Source organism: Dermochelys coriacea, chromosome 7 (assembly GCF_009764565.3).
Source record: "Dermochelys coriacea isolate rDerCor1 chromosome 7, rDerCor1.pri.v4, whole genome shotgun sequence".
Classification (NCBI taxonomy): Eukaryota; Metazoa; Chordata; order Testudines; family Dermochelyidae; genus Dermochelys; species Dermochelys coriacea.
The window spans coordinates 115187281-115205570 of record NC_050074.1 but is presented as its reverse complement, the minus strand read 5'-3'; the positions used below and the strand labels follow the sequence as shown (position 1 = coordinate 115205570).

Below are 18290 nucleotides of genomic sequence, written 5' to 3'. Positions count from 1 at the left end.
AACACTGCTTGTGGTGGTTTAGGCCCTGGATTTGTAAAGAATTGTGTAGCTCTAGATTACATAGTGGACCAAATTTGTCCTTATTAGAATGCCACTGATCATGTAGATTTAGTCTTAGGCTACAGTTTACGGGTCTCTTATGAAACAGACTTTTTAAAACTGCATGCAGCCTTCTTCTGGATATATGCACCAATTACATTCAGATGCATAGCAGGTCAAAGGCCACAGGGCAACAGTTTACACAATCAACAGGGCCTTTAAAATGCCATCTCACTCATTGCAGAATTCCTTCTATTGTAACCCTTTACTGCCCAAGTACAGACTGATACATGCCTCATTCATCAATGTAATCAAGGGAGAACAGTCACTGTTTACTCCACAATTGCTGCTCAAATACATATATCTGTGGATGTAATAATGGTCTGGAATATAACTATCATGTGTCAGACCCAATAGGATAATGGCACTGGGATGACTTTCAATTACCTCACTCTGGAGTTTATAAGCGTTCTTAGCACACTGCAATCTCACATCATCCGTCACAGAGGTGTACTGGTGAAATAGTTTTCTATATTCCTGATCGCTGACCAGTGACTGGGCTTGCCGGGCATGCACTAAGTTTACCATATCCAGTGGCAGATGGAACTGGGTCTTCATATGCTCAAAACCTTTTTTGTATTTTACCTGTTACAAAAATAAATGGATCACTTTATCGACTGAGGTATGACTTAAAATTCCAGCTCTGATTAAAGGGATAATCTTCACATTCCTCCAATTTCCCTTACAAATCATTCTCTTATTTTAATACATTCCCCAGCCCAATTTAAGTATACATGAAATTAGATTATATGGCAGTCAATTTTTGGCCAAAAAAGAGTAGTCCTCAACATTAGTTTTAAATAACTGCAATGTTATCTATATTTGGAATCCTTTTAAGGCTGAATATAATTAAAGCTAAAGAAATAAGTTATTGGTAAAATTGCAAATCTCACAGTTGATTTTTAAAAACTAATTATATTTTTACAAAACACTAACAAAACCTTCAAGATATTTCATGAAAATAAACCTATAGAGCAATACCTGAACCTTTTAGAGAAAACCAGAATCAGCCCAGACCTTCACTCAAAATAATTTTAAAGTTCTAACATACTTGGGTAACCTTTCAGACATTTTTAAAAATATTTTCACAGGAGTCTTTGCACTACTTAGTTCTGGCCAGAAAAAGATGATGAACTAGTAGAAAAATTCAGAGAAATCTTATTCTCAGGAAATTTCTAGATGACTTATGCTGACTCAGGAGGTTCAGATAAACATTCAGAGTCTTTGGTGCTAATCAAAACAATTTAATAAACTTGATGGGTGGTGCAGATGGTTCTTTATACAATAATTATTATTATATTAAAATCTGCTCCAAGCTTCTTTTTAGGTTTTCAGATCACGAGAACTAATATCCATTGTTGGGCTTACAACAAAAAATATGATGTTCTCACCTTGATATAACAAAGCATTCCAGTACAAACCCAATCCAGCAGTCGTTGAAGTTCATGGAAACATTCCTATCTACTTCAATAAGTGCTGGTTTCCTTGAGTGCCCCTAATGAATAAAACTATTAAGCATGTGACTAGCCGTATTGACTTCAATAAGACTACTCATGTGCTTAAACTCATACAAGTGCTTAAGCACTTTGCTGGATCAGGGCCATAGAGTCTGATCCTGAGTGGCACTGGGTAGCCACAGTTCCCATAAGAAGTCAATGAGAGTTGTGGTGCTCAGCACCTTTCAAGACCAGGACAATATACTGAATGTATGACAAAAAAAGCATCCTGAAATTCCATATGTGCATTCAACATATAGGCTCAATAGAGTACAGTGAGTAGAAAATACTCAATGTAAAAGTTAGATCTCCAAATGATATAGTTTAAATCCTTACATGAAAGCTGGTAATTCTTCTTAACCATTTATAATTGTCCCTGGGTGATATATATACACAGAATAACATACTGTATATCTGGAAACAGTTGCATGGAGTAAGAGGCCTGTACAGAGAATACAGTGTAGGGCTATTTTACATTCAGATTAATAATAATGTATTTAATGTAAAACAATAATCATGCAATTACCATAAAGTATTTAGCCAGTGTAAAGGAAGACTTGAGTAATATGCTAAAGAACCTATGCATAGCTAAGTCTGTTTTCCATGGTCATTAGAAAAGTATTTCTACATGTTCATTCCCGGATCCTTGTACTTACATCACTTTGTAGCAAAGCTGCATGCACTGAGTGAGCAATGTTAAGATCATCTTCCAAGCCCTGTGAGCCAATCATCTGTCCTTTCATTTTCTCAAACGCCTCCTTATATTTGTACTGAATGGAAAAAATAACAGAAGTTTGATAATGGCCCAGTAACAAGAGAGGTGAGTTTTTGACCAAAATTGAGCCTTGCTTTTTTTTTTTTAAACAGTAATTGAGCAAATGAACTGAATGAACAAGAACTGCTGAAGCAGTCAAGAAGTCTATTCCTCTTTTCGACACAGTCATAGACGGTTTAAAGAATTCTCTGACGAAGCAGTTGTAAATCTTTGGACTATAAATTCTAGTTACACCTGCTAAGACGTGTTACATTTTGCCAAGAGTTAAGATACGAACCCTGAATAAATCTAAAGTGAATGCTGAGAGAGCCTCGTCAGTACACATCTTTCAGTATCTTGACTTATTTAGAAGAATATACAAATGCAGATATTTAGAAAGCAACATGGATCCCACCACATGCTATCATATGATGGATATGACATTCTTTCCTAATGCATTTCTCTGTATATGACTATATTGGCATAGTCTTTTATATACATAAAGCCTACTATACCTATTTTTTCAGTAAAAAATCTGTTTCAGAGGACTACGTGTTTTAAGAAATTAAAGTTTGGTTCTGAAATCTCTTTTTTACCTATAGATTTCTGCTTCAGATATAGTCTAGGTTGGTAATGACTGAAAGCAGTCAACAACCCTTATGGCTGTTCAGTGTGTATCTGAAATGAGTTGGTCATCTCAGTACAATTCCATATTTGAAAGCCCTCAGTCACCGATGACACCTCATGGGGTCTTAGTCTCAAAAGGGAGGCCAAGAGTTGAATGGAGCATGGGGCAGATCCCTCTCGGCATGTAGGATGGAAATACTGTTTCCATGAACACTGACACACCACTACAGAAACAGTCTGGAGTAGCTGGTATTTTATATTGGACAAAATTAGCAGTAATTTCACTTACATCACTTATGATTTCCCTTGAAGTCTTTGCTGCCTGGAAGGGAATGGCATCCAATTTCAGTTTATATCCACCATCTCTTATCTTGCTCCAGGATTCTTTGTAGTGAGTCTGTTTGGAAATATTGAACAGCATTTAAATTCATTTACTACACAGCAGGTTGACGTTGCACCTTTGTTGTTATAATAGAAGCATCATTGTGTTTGCTTCATTTTATTCAAACAGATGGGGCTGGTATAAATAAAGCTATCAATACAAGACAGATGTACAACAGAACACAAGTCTCAGTAATGGGGCTATAATTCACTTTCTCGGTTGTTCATTTCTAATCTGTCTAGTGGTCTGACTTATAGATTTATAGATTCCAAGGCCAGAAAAGATTATTGTGATCATTTAGTCTGATCTCATGTATAACACAGGCCAGAGAATTTCCCCAAAGTAATTCCTAGAGCATGTATTTTATAAAAATATCCAATCACATTTGATTTCTTATTTTATCAAGAGGATAATCGGGCCATAGAATGATCATATATGAGAGACAGGAAGTACATAGCAGAGTACTGTAAAATTGGCAAAATACTCTAGGGATGTCTTTCACTTTTCTTTTGAAACATTAAAGGCCAGATTCTGATATCCTCACCTCACTGATATTCAAAGCATTTAATTTAGCCTGAAGGATTTCAGGAAGATCTGCTGTTTGTGTATAATGATGCTTTACGTTCTCTCCGTGCTCCTTGTACAGCCTCTGAAATGCAGAAGAATTTCAAATAGAACACTCACTACACATCTGATCACAGGTTCAGATAAAAATGATAAGGCCTGAGTTTATGAAAAGCAACGAATACAGAAAAGCAACAGCAGTCCTAATAAATACAGGCAATTGTATTAATAGAGAGGTCTTGAAGAGTTGGGGCCTGATACTTCTCTCAAGCAGGGTAAACTGGGAGTAACTCAACTGAAGTCACATGGGTATAAAACCAGTGTAAGACCCTAGATTTCTGAATATTAAAAAAACTGTTATCAATTTCATATGTGACTAAAGAGATAGCTAATTATTAACAGGCTATTCATTAAGAACTTGCAACTATGAGGGGTTGAGCCACCTACAATTCCCATTGAAATCACTGGGAGTTGTGGATCCATTGGCACACCTTTTTAAAATGATTGTCAGCCCTGAGTAAATACACATGGAGACAGTCATCTTACCATCCCCTCTTTTATAGAACAAAATGGGACAATTACGGATTATTGAAAGTTTGGGTAGTCAATCCCATAGGATAACACTGCAGTTGTTACTACATGTGCTATCAATACACATATTCTAAATAACTAACTGATACTTGGCATACAATACATGTTTTAGTATATCTAAATCTTTTGTGTGCAGATACAACTTCTGAAAGATTTTTTCACTTTACCTCTCAGTTTCCCCTTGCATTTAGATTTACAATGTAGCTACTGGGAGGACGAGTACAGTTGTACAACATTTTGACTGCTTTTGACCGTTTCATAAATGCAACATCCTCTCACGGACCATCTTCTCTTTCAATCTGCTTGCCTTCCCTATAGAATGTTCTGTCTATTCTAGTGTTTAAGGTGTCCACAGCTTGAGACCCATTAGACTACACCCCTATGCTTCTCAAATACTCTACTCTGCTGCTATTCACTGATATAGAGGGGCCCAATTCTGTAGATGCTCCCGAGTGGAAAGCCAGTGACAGCTCCAAACATGGAGTAACTAACATTGGGCGGATGCCGAGTGGTAACTCATATTTACTCTGCTTTAGTATTAAGGACTTTTAATCTTATTAAGTCTACCACAGGCAAAGGTACTGGAAATCACATTAGCATTTGTGTTACACAAAGGTCTGTCATCTTTTTCTTGATTTTAAAAATACCTATTTTCACAAGTGTTTTTTTTCCTCAATAAAACATTCTCTCTTGGCTGAAACTTGTCTTTGTTGGGTGACTTTACCATTCACTTCCACATTATCTCAGTTAAGTCTACAACAGTTTCAAATAGTCCTGCTATTAAAAATAAAGGCAAAATAGCTTCTATTCTTCCCTTTTAGGTTCCTCCTCCTGGATTTCTCTCTCAGCAGGATGACAGTTTAAAATTATTAATTTATTTTTTCTGTCTTGTCACATCACTTCACATTCCGTTTCTAAAGTATCAACAGAAACTAAAATTTAAAACATCTGGGTTTGAAAATAGTAACCATGGAAATTTTTTTTTTCTTTGCTAGACCTCAAAAGGTCAAAAATTTCTAAATAAGGAAGGCAGGTCAGTCCCACTCCCAAATCATATTCCTGCAAAATATTTTTGTATAGAAAGCCTTCTGTGTGTGGAAGTCCCATTGACTTCAATGGGAGCTCTGTGGGTAAAAGACTTCCATACTAAGTAAAAATCATGCCCTTTGTAAGGTGCACCTCACTAGAACATAGAAGCTTCGTGGTTCCCAGGAATAATCTTAGAGAGAGAAAGAGAAAACCAGTTCTTCAGTCAGGTCATTCAAAGAGGATACCACTCTTATAATCATAATGCATATACATTATAACTTACATCCACAGCCTGGTTATAACTAATTCTAGCCTGGATCATCTCAGGAGTGTCTTTAATACTGGTAAACTTCAAAGCACATGGATGCTGACGGTACTTCTTCTGTTGAGCAGAAAAAGATCAAAGCTGTAAATTTTGTGCTGCTCTTTCATGCTATTTGAAAGGGAAAAATCATAGGTTGCTTGAGATTAGAGTGAATTTGTGAACATAATTATTATTCCTCTTTCCTCGTCTTTATGTCCTAGGTACTTTCAGATTAATATTTGTTTCAATTTAACAATAGCCATTTGCCGATTAATATTAAAGTATTTCTACCTAAATATAAAGGAAACATTTCAAAATCAGCTTATGCCTACTAGAATACTCTGGGACCCACGGTAAGAAAGCATTTTTTAAATGGCTTCAAACACAGTACAATTGATTATATTTTTTATTTATAGTTCCTTTAAGCAAGAAAAGGTACCCACTCAAACTGCACTAAAAATGGCAGCGATTACACTTATTGTTGGAAGTTTTATATTTCCTGCTAACATCATGGCAAATTGAACTAAAATCACAAATACTGGGTTTAATTATTGCTGCATATTTTACAGGTGCTGAGATTAATTCCGCTTATTTGAAAGGGCCCATAGTATCTTCTGAGAGGTCTTGAAATATAAATAATTAAAATGAAGGTTGCATTTTGTCAAGCTTACACTTTGTCCGTATGGCCCAATCCTTAAAGGCCACACATGTGAAGCAGTCAAATCAGCAGCCACTCTTCCTGCATTAGGCTGTACTACTTCCAGCTTCATTCTTATCTCCACGCCACATAGAGTCTGGCTGAGTGAGTGGGGCATTTGTGGCTCTTTTAGAAACTGCTCAGATTTCAATGTCCGAGTCTAAATCCCTATCCCTGTTACATCCCTTAACACAATTTTTAGGCTACAGGGCCAAATCCTTAAGTGATGAACAACCTCTAAGACGTACAGACTTTAAATGGAGATGAAGGTGGTTTTGGAAATCTCAGAATTTGTCCCAAAGTGAAAACACATCTGCAGAATAATTGACTAGAAATTCATTTAATTAAGTGCTGAGAGATATTGCTCTTGGAGATGCTTTTTAATCCCATCTTGCCAGATGCAGTCAGACTTTTAAATATTTAAATATATTTAATATAAACAAACAATATTATTTAGCATTCATAAAAAGGGCCAGATTAACAGTCTTGGAGTTTCAGGTTCTGTATTCGAAGACAGGACAGACACAACATAGGCAGCAGCAATGCAACTTTGCTATAGTATCCTGCCAATGTGGGCCAAACCTCACCTACAGGGACCACTTCAAGGGGTTCAGCCTTCATATCCTACTGAAACACTAGCCTCTCAACTGACAGTGGTGTCCAGTTAGTGACAATGAAATGCGGATTTTTGTGACATCTGCATCATTTAAAAGTTTGTGGGCCAGATTTCCAGCTTGTATAAACAGGCAGAGTTCCACTGGCTTTAGCGGAGCCGACCGAATATGTGGTCAACTGTCTTTAAAAGTCTGTTTTCTCTTACTGCAGAAGATTATATGGAAATATATCAATAATGCCAGCACTTAGAATGCAACACATGCTAAAGGATAACTGAAAAGCTAAATTATTTGGTGCATCTTTATTCTCAATGTGTGGACAGGTGACTCCTCTAGGTTTTACCCAGTGATGAGCTGCCAAAATCTTAACAACCGGTTCCCTCCTCACACCACGAGGGGACTCTTGCCCCATCCAACCCCCCGCATTCCTTGATGCCCCCAGAACCAGGCAGGAGGGTCTTGTGGGCCACCGAAGTGGGTGCCCACCCCGCCCCTAAGAGCCAGAGAGACCTGCCGGGGGGCGAGGTGGGGAGCCCTGGCAGTGCTTACCTGGGGCAGCTCCCAGGAAGCATCCGGCAGGTCCCTCTGGCTCCTAGGGGTGCCAGAGCTGGGGGGGAGCAAGGGGAGCAGCCGCTCCCCCCACTGATCACATCAAAAGTGGCGCCTTAGGCACCGACTCCATGGGTACTCTGGGGCTAGAGCACCCACAGGGAAAATTTGGTGGGTGCTCAGAAGCTCCCCGCCCAGCCCCAGCTCCCCTCCGCCTCCTCCTCTGAATGCGCCGCCCCGCTCTGCTTCTCTCCCCTCTCCCTCCCCCCCCCCCTCAGCTTCCCGCGAATCAGCTGTTCACGTGGGAAGCTGGGGAGGGCTGAGAAGCAGGCAGCGGCTTCGCACTCAGGCCCATGGAGGCGGAGGCGAGCTGGGGCGGGGAGCAATTACCCTGCGCACACCCCCCCCCAACCCCAGTTACCTGCTGCAGCACAGGTGGCTTTCCTCATGGCCCCCAGCTCACCTCCACTCTCTCTCCACCTCTCTGGAATTGGCATCCATGGAATCGGCGCCTAAGGTGCCACTTTTGGCCGGTGGTTAAATTTAGAGCCCTTTTAGAACCGGTTGTCCGGACAACCGGTTCTAAAAGGGCTTCTAAATTTAACAACCAGTTCCAGCGAACCGGCTCCAGCTCACCACTGGTTTTACCCCTGGCTATCTAACATGTTGTAAGTCTTTCTGTTTTCTACTGACGAAGATTTGGTCAACAGGCCTTCCTTCAGAAACCCGCAAACTATTGAACTGATTCTGCCAGTGCCTCCTTTGAAGGACTGCAAAAACAGGCACAAAGGAGCGTCGAGCTCATCTAAAGAGCATTCTTTTTGAGTGGGTAATGTGAAGTCACAGGGATAATAAGGATCAGAATCCACAGAGACAGACAGCTGGATCGAGAGAGATCCACATGGATGTCCATGTCCAATGTGAATATATACGAAAAAGAGAGCAAGAAAGAACGTCTTCAAAAGGAGGCTCTGGTTGCAATAAGTGCATCTTTTCATCATCTCTCCTGTTTTGCTTCATTAGAAAGGTAGGCTAGTAGTTAGCAATTGAGCACTGTTTGACTGCCATTATTATTCATAATATCATTTGTCACCTGCTTTGTTTTTGCAAAGGCTAGATGGACTCCTACTGGTGTGTGTTTGGTATCTGGTTTCCCTCTAATTACCAGTCCTATTCCCTGTTTTGAGGGCTTTCATGTGGTATGCCTTTTTCTTTCCCCTTTGAGTTGAAATTATTTTAATTTTATACAGACATTTTGCACACATTATGCAGCAAGTTCTGTTACATGCTGTCATGAAATCTCACCTCGCTAATGAGTTCTCCTGCCTTCTTAGCCTGCTCCACATTTAATGACCCAGTAGCTATCCATCCAACTCCTTTCATCCAGTTCAAATCTGCTCTGTATTGGTTCTGACAAAGGGGAAAAAATGCCCCATTGTTGGTGCTCATATATTTAAAGTGTCATTAGAGGATTCAGACATATCAGGAATGCCAACTGAGTCAAATTAGTGCGTGCTTTTGTTTTATCCACGTCTGCGTAATTGCAGGTAAAACAAAAAATTACAAAGAGAGACGGCAGTATAACCATCTATTATCAGTTCTGCTATATGCTTTGCAAGGCAGTCTTTTAAAAAGGTTGGCCTGTTCCCTCACTGTCATCTTCAATTCTTACTCTGAATACAAAAAGTGGGTTTGTTTCATCGTATGCAGTATCTTCCTGGATATTCTTTGTTTAAAAGGACACTGCAGAGACAATGAGGATTCTGAGGGTACAGATCTGTTTCAGAGAATTTCTTGTAACACTTAAAATGTCACAATGACAGGAAATGGTCTCAGCTGATATCGTCCAAGGACCTTGAACAGTGAAGGGTGTTTAAATGAACACTTTTCCCCTAACACTGGTGACATTTTTCTACTCACCAATTACAATGAGAGACCAAGCCTCCGCTCCTCACTAACCTATCCCCAAGCAAAAAAATAACCAGTCATCAGTGCTGCAATTTTCAAATGAGCCTAAGGGAGTTAGGCACACAATTCACACAAAATTGAGGCGATTTGGGCACCTAATTCCCTTAAGCGCTTTTGAAAAATCCCAGCCTCACTCATTAAAGAGGCAAGTCTATCTTACAGCAAACACATATCACCTTCCCATAAAGGAGGCAGTGTCTCTAGTGGTTAAAGCAAGAGACCGGACTCTAGACTCTTGGGTTCTGTAATTGATGCTGTCATCATCTTGGGCAAATTACTTAGCCTCTTTCTATCTCAATTTACCTGTTTGCAAAAGGTGAATATTAAACCTCACGGGGGAGTCCTGAGGGTTCATTAATGTCTAAAAGATGCTATGCAAGCACAAAGACTTGACATACCGAACCGGGCGAATAAGTGCTGATTCTAAGGACTCCATTTTCAGATCCAAAAAAACATCTGTCCATGACAAAAAGTTCTATTGATTCAAGTGTTCTTATGAGCTAAATGGATTTTGTTAATATATAAGGTATATTTTTCTGGTCCTAAATGTATAAACCTAGATTTTAATTAATTAGCTATAGAAATTCATTTAAGTCCTAACAGTCTGAAAGAGCTGAATAAAACAGTTATGCAATGTATGAGATTGTGAACTTACATCACTTTGCAAACCATAGGCCTTCTTGGCCCATTCCACTTTCATGTCAGTAGGCAGAGCAGTGAAACAATGCAGGGTTGTCTTATATCCTCTGTCTGTGATCAAATTCTGGGCCCTTTTGGCATGGACAAGGTTTATCATATCCATGGAGACATGAAACTGAGACTTTGTGTCCTCAGATGCCTTCTTATACTCCAGATCACTCTGTAACTTGGACATTTGGAGAGAATGTGCTATCTGTGAGTCTGCTTTCACGTCTTTCACTCCAATCAATTTACCCTTGGTCTTCTCATAACTTTCCTTATACTTTATCTGTGAAGAAAAAATGGATCATAGATACAAAGAGATGCAGCTGAGCTGTAGCCATTTATTAACTGGTAACTTAGCCACTTATCAAATGGTAACTTAGCCACTTAAAGTAAAGACGGCATTTCATTTTTGCCATTATTCAGGTTCTTTTAAAATGCATTTGCCTTTCTGTCTCTGGTAGAAACACTACAGTAGTGAGATCCACATTTGGAAACTAAACTCTCCTCAAAGATTCATAGATTCCAAGGCCGTAAAGGACCATAGAACTTCCCCAAAATAATTCCTACAGCAGATCTTTTAGAAAAGCATGCAGTTTTGACTTAAGAATTACCAGTTTCCCAGGGTAGAGTCGCCCATCCTGCAAATATGGCCTACATTCTTTGTTCCTATTTGTATACATTTACATTTAGTGGTATTAAAACACATATCGTTGGAGCGTCTCACTTACCCATTTAGATCGCTCTGTATGAGTGACCTGTCCCCTTTATTATTTACCACTGCCCCAATCTGTGTTTCATATGCTAACTTTATCAGTTATGACCATATATTTTCTTCCAGGTCATTGACAAAAACATTAAATTGCAAAAGACCAAGAACCAATCCCCGCAGGACCCCACTAGAAACACATCGGATCAATGATGATTCCCAATGACAATTACATTTTGAGATGCCTATGATTTCACAGTAACACAGGAAAGAAAACGGAGCAAGACCTAGTCTCTAAGGCTTGTGAGCTTTCAATACAAGTAATCAACATGTCTTCTTTCCAAAAGGGAATCAGATTGGCTTTAGGCTTATCTAAAAGAGGAAGCTTTTTTCTAATATTACATGTCACAATCTAAAAGATAAAGCATTCAGCCAAAATAATCTTTATTTGTTCGAAAACCAGCTTCTCTTCCAGAAATTTTCTGGCTTATTGGCCAGACCCGTGACTTACATGCATTATTCTGCAGTGCCACTTAGCAAATTTTTGTTCAGTTTCTGGTTCTGAACATTCACCTAAGGGCTAGAAGGGGCTGGGGAAGAGGTTGCATGGTCAGGTTTGTGGTGAAGGTTTATATTTTTCTACAACAAACCATCAGGTTAATTATGGAATACCATCTAATTAGAATCTGTACTCACATCACTTGCCAGATCCCTCTTTGCCTTAGCCGTCAAGAAAGACAGTGCATCAAGATGAAGTTCAAATCCTTTTTCCTTCTGCTTCTCCCAGCTACTCTTGTACAATTTCTAAGGAGATATCAATAACAACACTACTTTATTATGAATAACACAAATAATTTGCATTACAGTAGCATACAGAGATCCATGTAAGATTGGAGCTCCATTACGGTAGGTGCACATAGTCAGAGATAGCCTCTGTCCCAAAGAACTTACAGTTTAAGGGCCTGATTCGGATACCTTTACTCACACTGAGGAATACTTCCTCCACAAATCACCCCATTGATTTGAAAGGAACTATTCATGTGCCACTAAAACTAGTGAGACTACTCACATGAGTAAGTTGAGAAATGTGAAAGGCTTTGAAGGATCGGAGCCTTCAGAGCAGCACTGGGATTGGCCAGATATTCAAGCAAAAGCAAATAATTTGGTTCTGAAGTTTTTCAATTTAAATATTCAGGTCAGCTTATGGGAAATGTCCTTCTATTAACTATAGAGCAATTACTTCCACAGCAGTAAACACCATTTGATAAGTTAAAGGGGTGGTGCCCAGCCCCAACCATACAGCACCTCACTAATATTTGCAGCATTTGCTCTGGCCTGTATGAAGAGAGGTTCATCTTTGCTGATGGTGTAATGATGAAGAAACTGCTCTTTTCCCGACTTGTATGCAACCTGTCCATAGGAAACAAAGCAAACAATGTCAGTGGCATCAGGTTATGTTCAATTTCAATGACAATTGAGTCTATGGAAAGAAACAGGCAAAAATATTTAACGGGAAATTTACTTGATGATTTAGTCTTTAAAGTCAGGGTCCTTTTTCCAAAATCTGAACTGAGATGCTCTCCCATAAAGTGTAAATCAATTCCAGGTTATCCAATTCATTTATTATTAATTGTCAGTGATGTGATATAAAACACATACATTTGATAAAACAATAAACATCCTTTTATTGGGATTCTCTATTTTACCCTGATCTACACTACCTTTCCTCAATTCCCTTGCCTCATTGGTCTTCCTTAGCCAAAGGGGGAGGGATAATGATATATTTATACAGTGCTATTCATCCCAAAGTACTTTATTTCAACAGACATAAAAGCTGATACAAACTAATGTTCTGTACAAAGTTTACACAAGAAATTACTTCATCTATCATGGAAATGCAGCTGCCTCTTCCATGGAATGAGTTAAGTTGTTCAATAGCACACAGCAATGCTACATTTTAGGGCAGGAAATGAAGAAGAAAACAGAATCCTACTAAACCTGCAGGGAGTATTTATGTGAGCTGGATATAATTAATCACATTATAATCTTGCCAGGACTCACATCCCTGCTTTAAATGAAATTGCCAAGGATCTTTAATGGTCTGAAGCAGCAACCATCTCCATTTTAAATATCAGTGCATTTCTAACAGCGCTTACATTCCAGGAGGAGACACTCTGCTTCAGAGCCCATTGAGTTTCTTGTAGATTGGCTAGAAGGTTGTTGAATTCAGAGCTACATTTTGCTTAAAGGCTCAACATTCTGCATCTCATAGAGATTGAGAGGGGGGGAAACAGTTGTGTCTCCCACAAAGTGGCACAGAACCCTAACCCCCGGGCTACCAAACTTGCCTCAAGACACATTCTTTATAGCTATACGGAGGCAGAATAATCTAGTGGATAAGACAAAAGAGAAGAGAGTCAAGAGAGCTATGTGCTTTTCTGATTCACTTTGAAAACCAACTTTTTAAAGAGGTTTGAGCTATATGGATGAAAAAATGAAACTGCCAAGTATTTGTAAGCAGGGTCTAAAAAAGAAAAGGAGTACTTGTGGCACCTTAGAGACTAACAAATTTATTAGAGCATAAGCTTTCGTGAGCTACAGCTCACTTCATCGGATGCATACATTTACATGAACACACCTACTCTCCCAAGATATCCAGCAGATAGAGTTGTGTTGCTCAAAGTGATCAACTTTTGCTGGTATTGGGATGGTGTTCCTAACTTCTGTTTGCCAGAAGCTGAGAATGAGCGACAGGGGATGGATCACTTGATGATTACCTGTTCTGTTAATTCCCCCTGGGGCACTTGGCATTGGCCATTGTCAGAAGATAGGATACTGGGCTAGATGGACCTTTGTCTGACCCAGTATGGTCATTCTTATGTTCTTTAAATCACTTTAGTATTGAGAGCATGGAGGGGGTAGGGGGGGTGAAAAGTAAGGCGGGGGACGGGGTTTGGTGTCCCAGCCAGTAAGTGTGGACTCTCCCTAAGAATCCACCGGTCTGGTTTAACCTGTTCCTCCCCACCGTTCAAAGATAGAGCTAAACAGGCTCCATTAGGAGCCTTTGTTATTTTAAGTGCTTAAATGAGAGCTGAAATCACTTGTGGTGGGACAGCATTTCTGCCCAGCCTGCTAAAAGCTGAAAATCACTAAGAGACTGACCTGCAGAAGTTACAGCAGAGAGGCAGGTGCCAGCAGAAGATAACTGAAAGTCAGCCGGTGGGAGCAGCAAGCGGGAGTGGAATGAGCGGCTGGCAAGGTCGCCAGCAGAGAGAAACCGTGGCTGGCGGGGTGGCCAGCCAAAGCAAGTGCTCAGATGGCAGAGCAAGCAAGGTGCCTTCTTTCCTGGGTGGAAGATGAACTCTCACAGACGCACCTCTGAACCCTGGGTCCCCACTGACCAAGGACAACCAAAGCGAATGGGGTATGGTGAGGGAGCAGAGAGGGGCACAGAAAAGGAACTTTTGGTTGTAGAACTGAGGAACGTGAGGCAGAAGGCACTGCCCCATGCACTCTGGGGTGGGTGTCCTGCTCACAGTTTATGCTTATGAATCCTGCTTGTGGCAATTTTCCCTAATTAATGTTCGGAGACTGCCTGCCTTTCGTTAAAAGTTTCTTTTCAACACTCAGACTCTGTGCTTACACACCAGGGGTGGTGTGTAATTTTCCCAGGTTACTGGGTGGGGGTTCGAGCCAGTTCTGTATTGTATTGTTGAAAAGAAACCCCTAGATATTGAACCCGGCCATGGTTGCTGCTGGCTCCACTGGCAGAAGGGTTACAGATTAATAACACAGATGAACAAAAAAGGAAAGAAGGCAAGGAAAGACCAACCAACCCAGGATGAAGTGTTGCTCACATAATACTTGGACAGCTGCCAGTGTCCTCAGTTCAAGCCACAACGTGTAACATATCTTATTCTCAGCAGTTACCACTCTTACTAAATTAGGTGATCAGTACATTTAACAACAGGTGTCCCTTGTTTTGAAAAATTAAAAACTGGTTGTGGTCCAGCTGTGCCTTCACCATGCCAGGAGTTCACAGATACCAGCTGGCAAGATCATTGCTCTCTTTCTCACATCTAAGGAAGGAAAGGGGAGTGGCAAAAAAAATAGCCACCTTGAGAAAAAGCTTTATTTCCCTAAAAATAGCATAAGCATCTGTGCTCAAAAAGATACAGTCCTAAGTGCACAAGGTATAGTTAAGGATTTGAGGGAGACAGGCAGAATAGTCTAACTGAGGAAAGAAAAACAGCAGAGGTCCATGCCAAATGCAGAAGTTGTAAAGGATTTGGTTTAGTCTCTATCCATCTATCCAGATGATTATATGGCCCTTATCACCACAGTATCTGAAGTCTGAGGCTTTGCATATATCTGTTCCCTATCAGGTTTAAAGGTTTCTAGCTGTGAAGCAGGGGAAAGTTTTAAAAAAAAATAAAAGGTTTAAGAAGTAAAGCTCAAAGTTATTTAAAGCCATGGAAAGATTCAGAACTGAAGCCAATTTCTTTTTCAGTGGTTCCCATCTGTCCCCAAGAATTACCAAGTTAATGATAAAGCATCAGTGAGGACTCACATCACTCTGCAGTTCTTGGCTTTTCTTCGCATGTTTGATCTGGGAACTGTCGGCCACACTGGTGAACTTTAGAGCATCGGCTTTCTGTCTGTATTTTTTCTGATTTAAAAAAAGCATTCAGAAATTGTTATCACATTTATTTTCCCAAGTGAATTCAGTGCTTTTCAAAAGGGGAAGATTGAGAGTTCTGGAAAGTGACATCTTCTTTTTAGAGCACAGGTATCAGCATTGTAATCTTCCACATTCTATCCTCTCTGAACCTGAACTGGTGAGATCACTGCTAGTGCTGAGAGCAGTGCCATATGCATGCCTAATCAATGTTCTCTCTGCTGAGACTGAAAACATGCATACTAGTTAATGCCAGATATTCTGACTGTATGACCTAGACCCCTTTCTTGTTTCACATTGACCAATGACCAACCTTTCCTACCTGTCCTGGATTTGAACCAGTAACAGAGAAGTTAAAAGGCTCTGTATGCCATTACCCATTTCCTGAGCCACCCAATATATGTTACCACCACATTTTACTATATAAACCTTTTCAAACACAAGTTTCTGTTGTTCCTTTTGTAGTTTGTTAGATTATGGAAGAGCTTAATGCTGCTGTACTATTTGACAAAGACCTCAAAGAACAAAGGACATATTTTAGCCCTCGATACAAACTTTTCCCTATATATCATTGTGATAATTCAAGATATTACCCTGGCACTTTTCTCCAATATCAACTGGATGCTACTACAGAGGTTTGTCTTTAGTGGCAGTTGTAGGGGCCCCACACCCAGGCTCCAGGTTTGGGTGTCAGAAGGAGCATTCCATTCCGCCCAGCCCAATGCACTAGTATCTGACAATTAGCCCTGTTGCAGAGGCTTTGTGCAAGGAACCAACGTTTCAACTTGCATGAATAAGACTCTCCTTCTGATCAATACACCATCATATTCGTTAATGGCCTGATCCAAGGTCCACTGAAGCCATAAGAAAGAGTCCTACTGACCTCAGTGGGCCTATTCTGAATTCATCTCAACAATCGAGCCTGGTGTTCCTTTCAGAGCAAACAACAAATTTCTGTCTGCTTTTGAGACAGTATAAGAAAATACATCATAACAATTTCAAGATAACGTACGATGGGGAAACCAGGCAAACTCTTCTTATGTACTTTAATTGACTTTTTATTAATCTAACAATTCAGCAATCAAACCAACCATTCCTTGTTACAGGGGTATATGTGAGAGTGTTTCTATTGCATCACATTTCGGCAGAGAAAGCCACTGTTTGAACTGATAGGTGAACAGATCAGTTCACACTGGGACTTTCCCGGCTTCACACAAAACAGAAGTTAAAAAAGCATACTCCACTTCAAAGAGGTGCTCGTTACTTTGTATTTAGAATTTAGAGGGGACAGAGGCAGATTAAGAACAGTGTGTTTTTGTCACAATTGTATGCAACATAACATAATGCATTCTGCAAGTAAATGACAAAATGCCAGCTTCTGGCAGGAAATTTGAAATATTTAAAATAATATACACTTTTCATCTTAGGAGGTTAGTATCAGGCAGATCAACACAAATTAAATATTTGTGGCAGTGATCATTACTATTGCAAGCCGCAGCAGTAGATGTCAGTCCATCTCTAGCAAGATATTGGATCTGAGCGCTGTTGCTTCTTCCTTTGTTTCTGATATGTATTTTTCATTTTTGGGAGTAAAGGTATCAGAGTATGTGATTTCCAGTAACTCTAACAGGCTTTTTTCCCTTCCTTTTCCTCTAAGTCAAACTTCTCCTAATTGTTTCTTCTTTCTATCCTCCTGCTTTCCTGTCACCAACGCTACAACTAGACTGGAGCTAGAAGGTTGAGAAAGTGTATTCCCATGAGGTTAATGGCAGTGGTAGGCCAGGAATGAACCAAGGAAAAGAAATGAAGAATGCTGCAAGCTAGTGCTGCCACCAAAGACTCAGAGCAAGTTCAGCCCTGACTGGCCATAGAGCAAGGTTGTGAAATCTAATTTTTTATTTTTATCACTTAAAAGTTTGTGTGCCCTGTTTTAGCTCCTCGCTTTACTAAGATTTGAAAAATGGCCTAAACAAAAGAAACAGCAAATCCCATTCTTTCCCAGTGGTAAAGGTGCAGGCAGATGGAGAAGGATAGGAGGGAACAATTATGATTACACAGAGTTCTATCTCTGTGAGAGCCCTGTAACGCGAATTCTGAGTTCTAGGGAAGAAAAGTATAGTTGCATGATGGGCAAATATTTCCCAAACCGCAACCCAAAATCTCCCAAACCGCCTTGCCACACACATGCACCATCCCCATCAGTTCAGACATATCTCAAATTTCCAATATGCTTGAGTCTCCTAGTCCATTCCACATACAGCATTTATACTCCTGGTCAACCAGGCTTCAACCTTCCAGTCAGAAAAACAGCCAGAAGGTGCAGCTCACCTCGCTAACAAGATCCCCTGCTTTTTTGGCTTGTTCTATGTTAACACTCCCTTCTGTCATCCATCCAACTCCTTTCATCCATGTCAGATCTGTCCTGTATTGCAGCTACAGAGGAAAAAAATGTTTTAGACTGAGACACAAGTCTGACAGTTAAAGTATGCACACTTTCCAGTTCTGCATTCGTGAAGAGACATTTTGAAGATGAAAACAGATATATTAG

At 40.0% G+C, this 18290-nt stretch overlaps 1 protein-coding gene across 2 annotated transcripts in view; it reads right to left on the bottom strand.

The window, feature by feature from the left end:
* The window catches only part of LOC119858699 (nebulin related anchoring protein), a 59296-nt gene that overhangs the window by 13041 nt on the left and 27965 nt on the right, over positions 1–18290 (bottom strand). The window contains exons 20-30 of one of the 2 annotated variants that reach the window (XM_038409899.2): positions 18071–18175; positions 15635–15733; positions 12370–12474; positions 11761–11868; positions 10330–10641; positions 9012–9116; positions 5826–5924; positions 3903–4007; positions 3266–3373; positions 2252–2365; positions 487–684 (exon numbers count right to left, since the gene is read on the bottom strand). In XM_038409899.2, coding sequence (XP_038265827.2) covers positions 487–684; positions 2252–2365; positions 3266–3373; positions 3903–4007; positions 5826–5924; positions 9012–9116; positions 10330–10641; positions 11761–11868; positions 12370–12474; positions 15635–15733; positions 18071–18175 — 1458 coding nt within the window. The remainder of the gene's footprint in view (positions 1–486; positions 685–2251; positions 2366–3265; positions 3374–3902; positions 4008–5825; positions 5925–9011; positions 9117–10329; positions 10642–11760; positions 11869–12369; positions 12475–15634; positions 15734–18070; positions 18176–18290) is intronic. The other variant, XM_038409902.2, reaches the window with a different exon arrangement.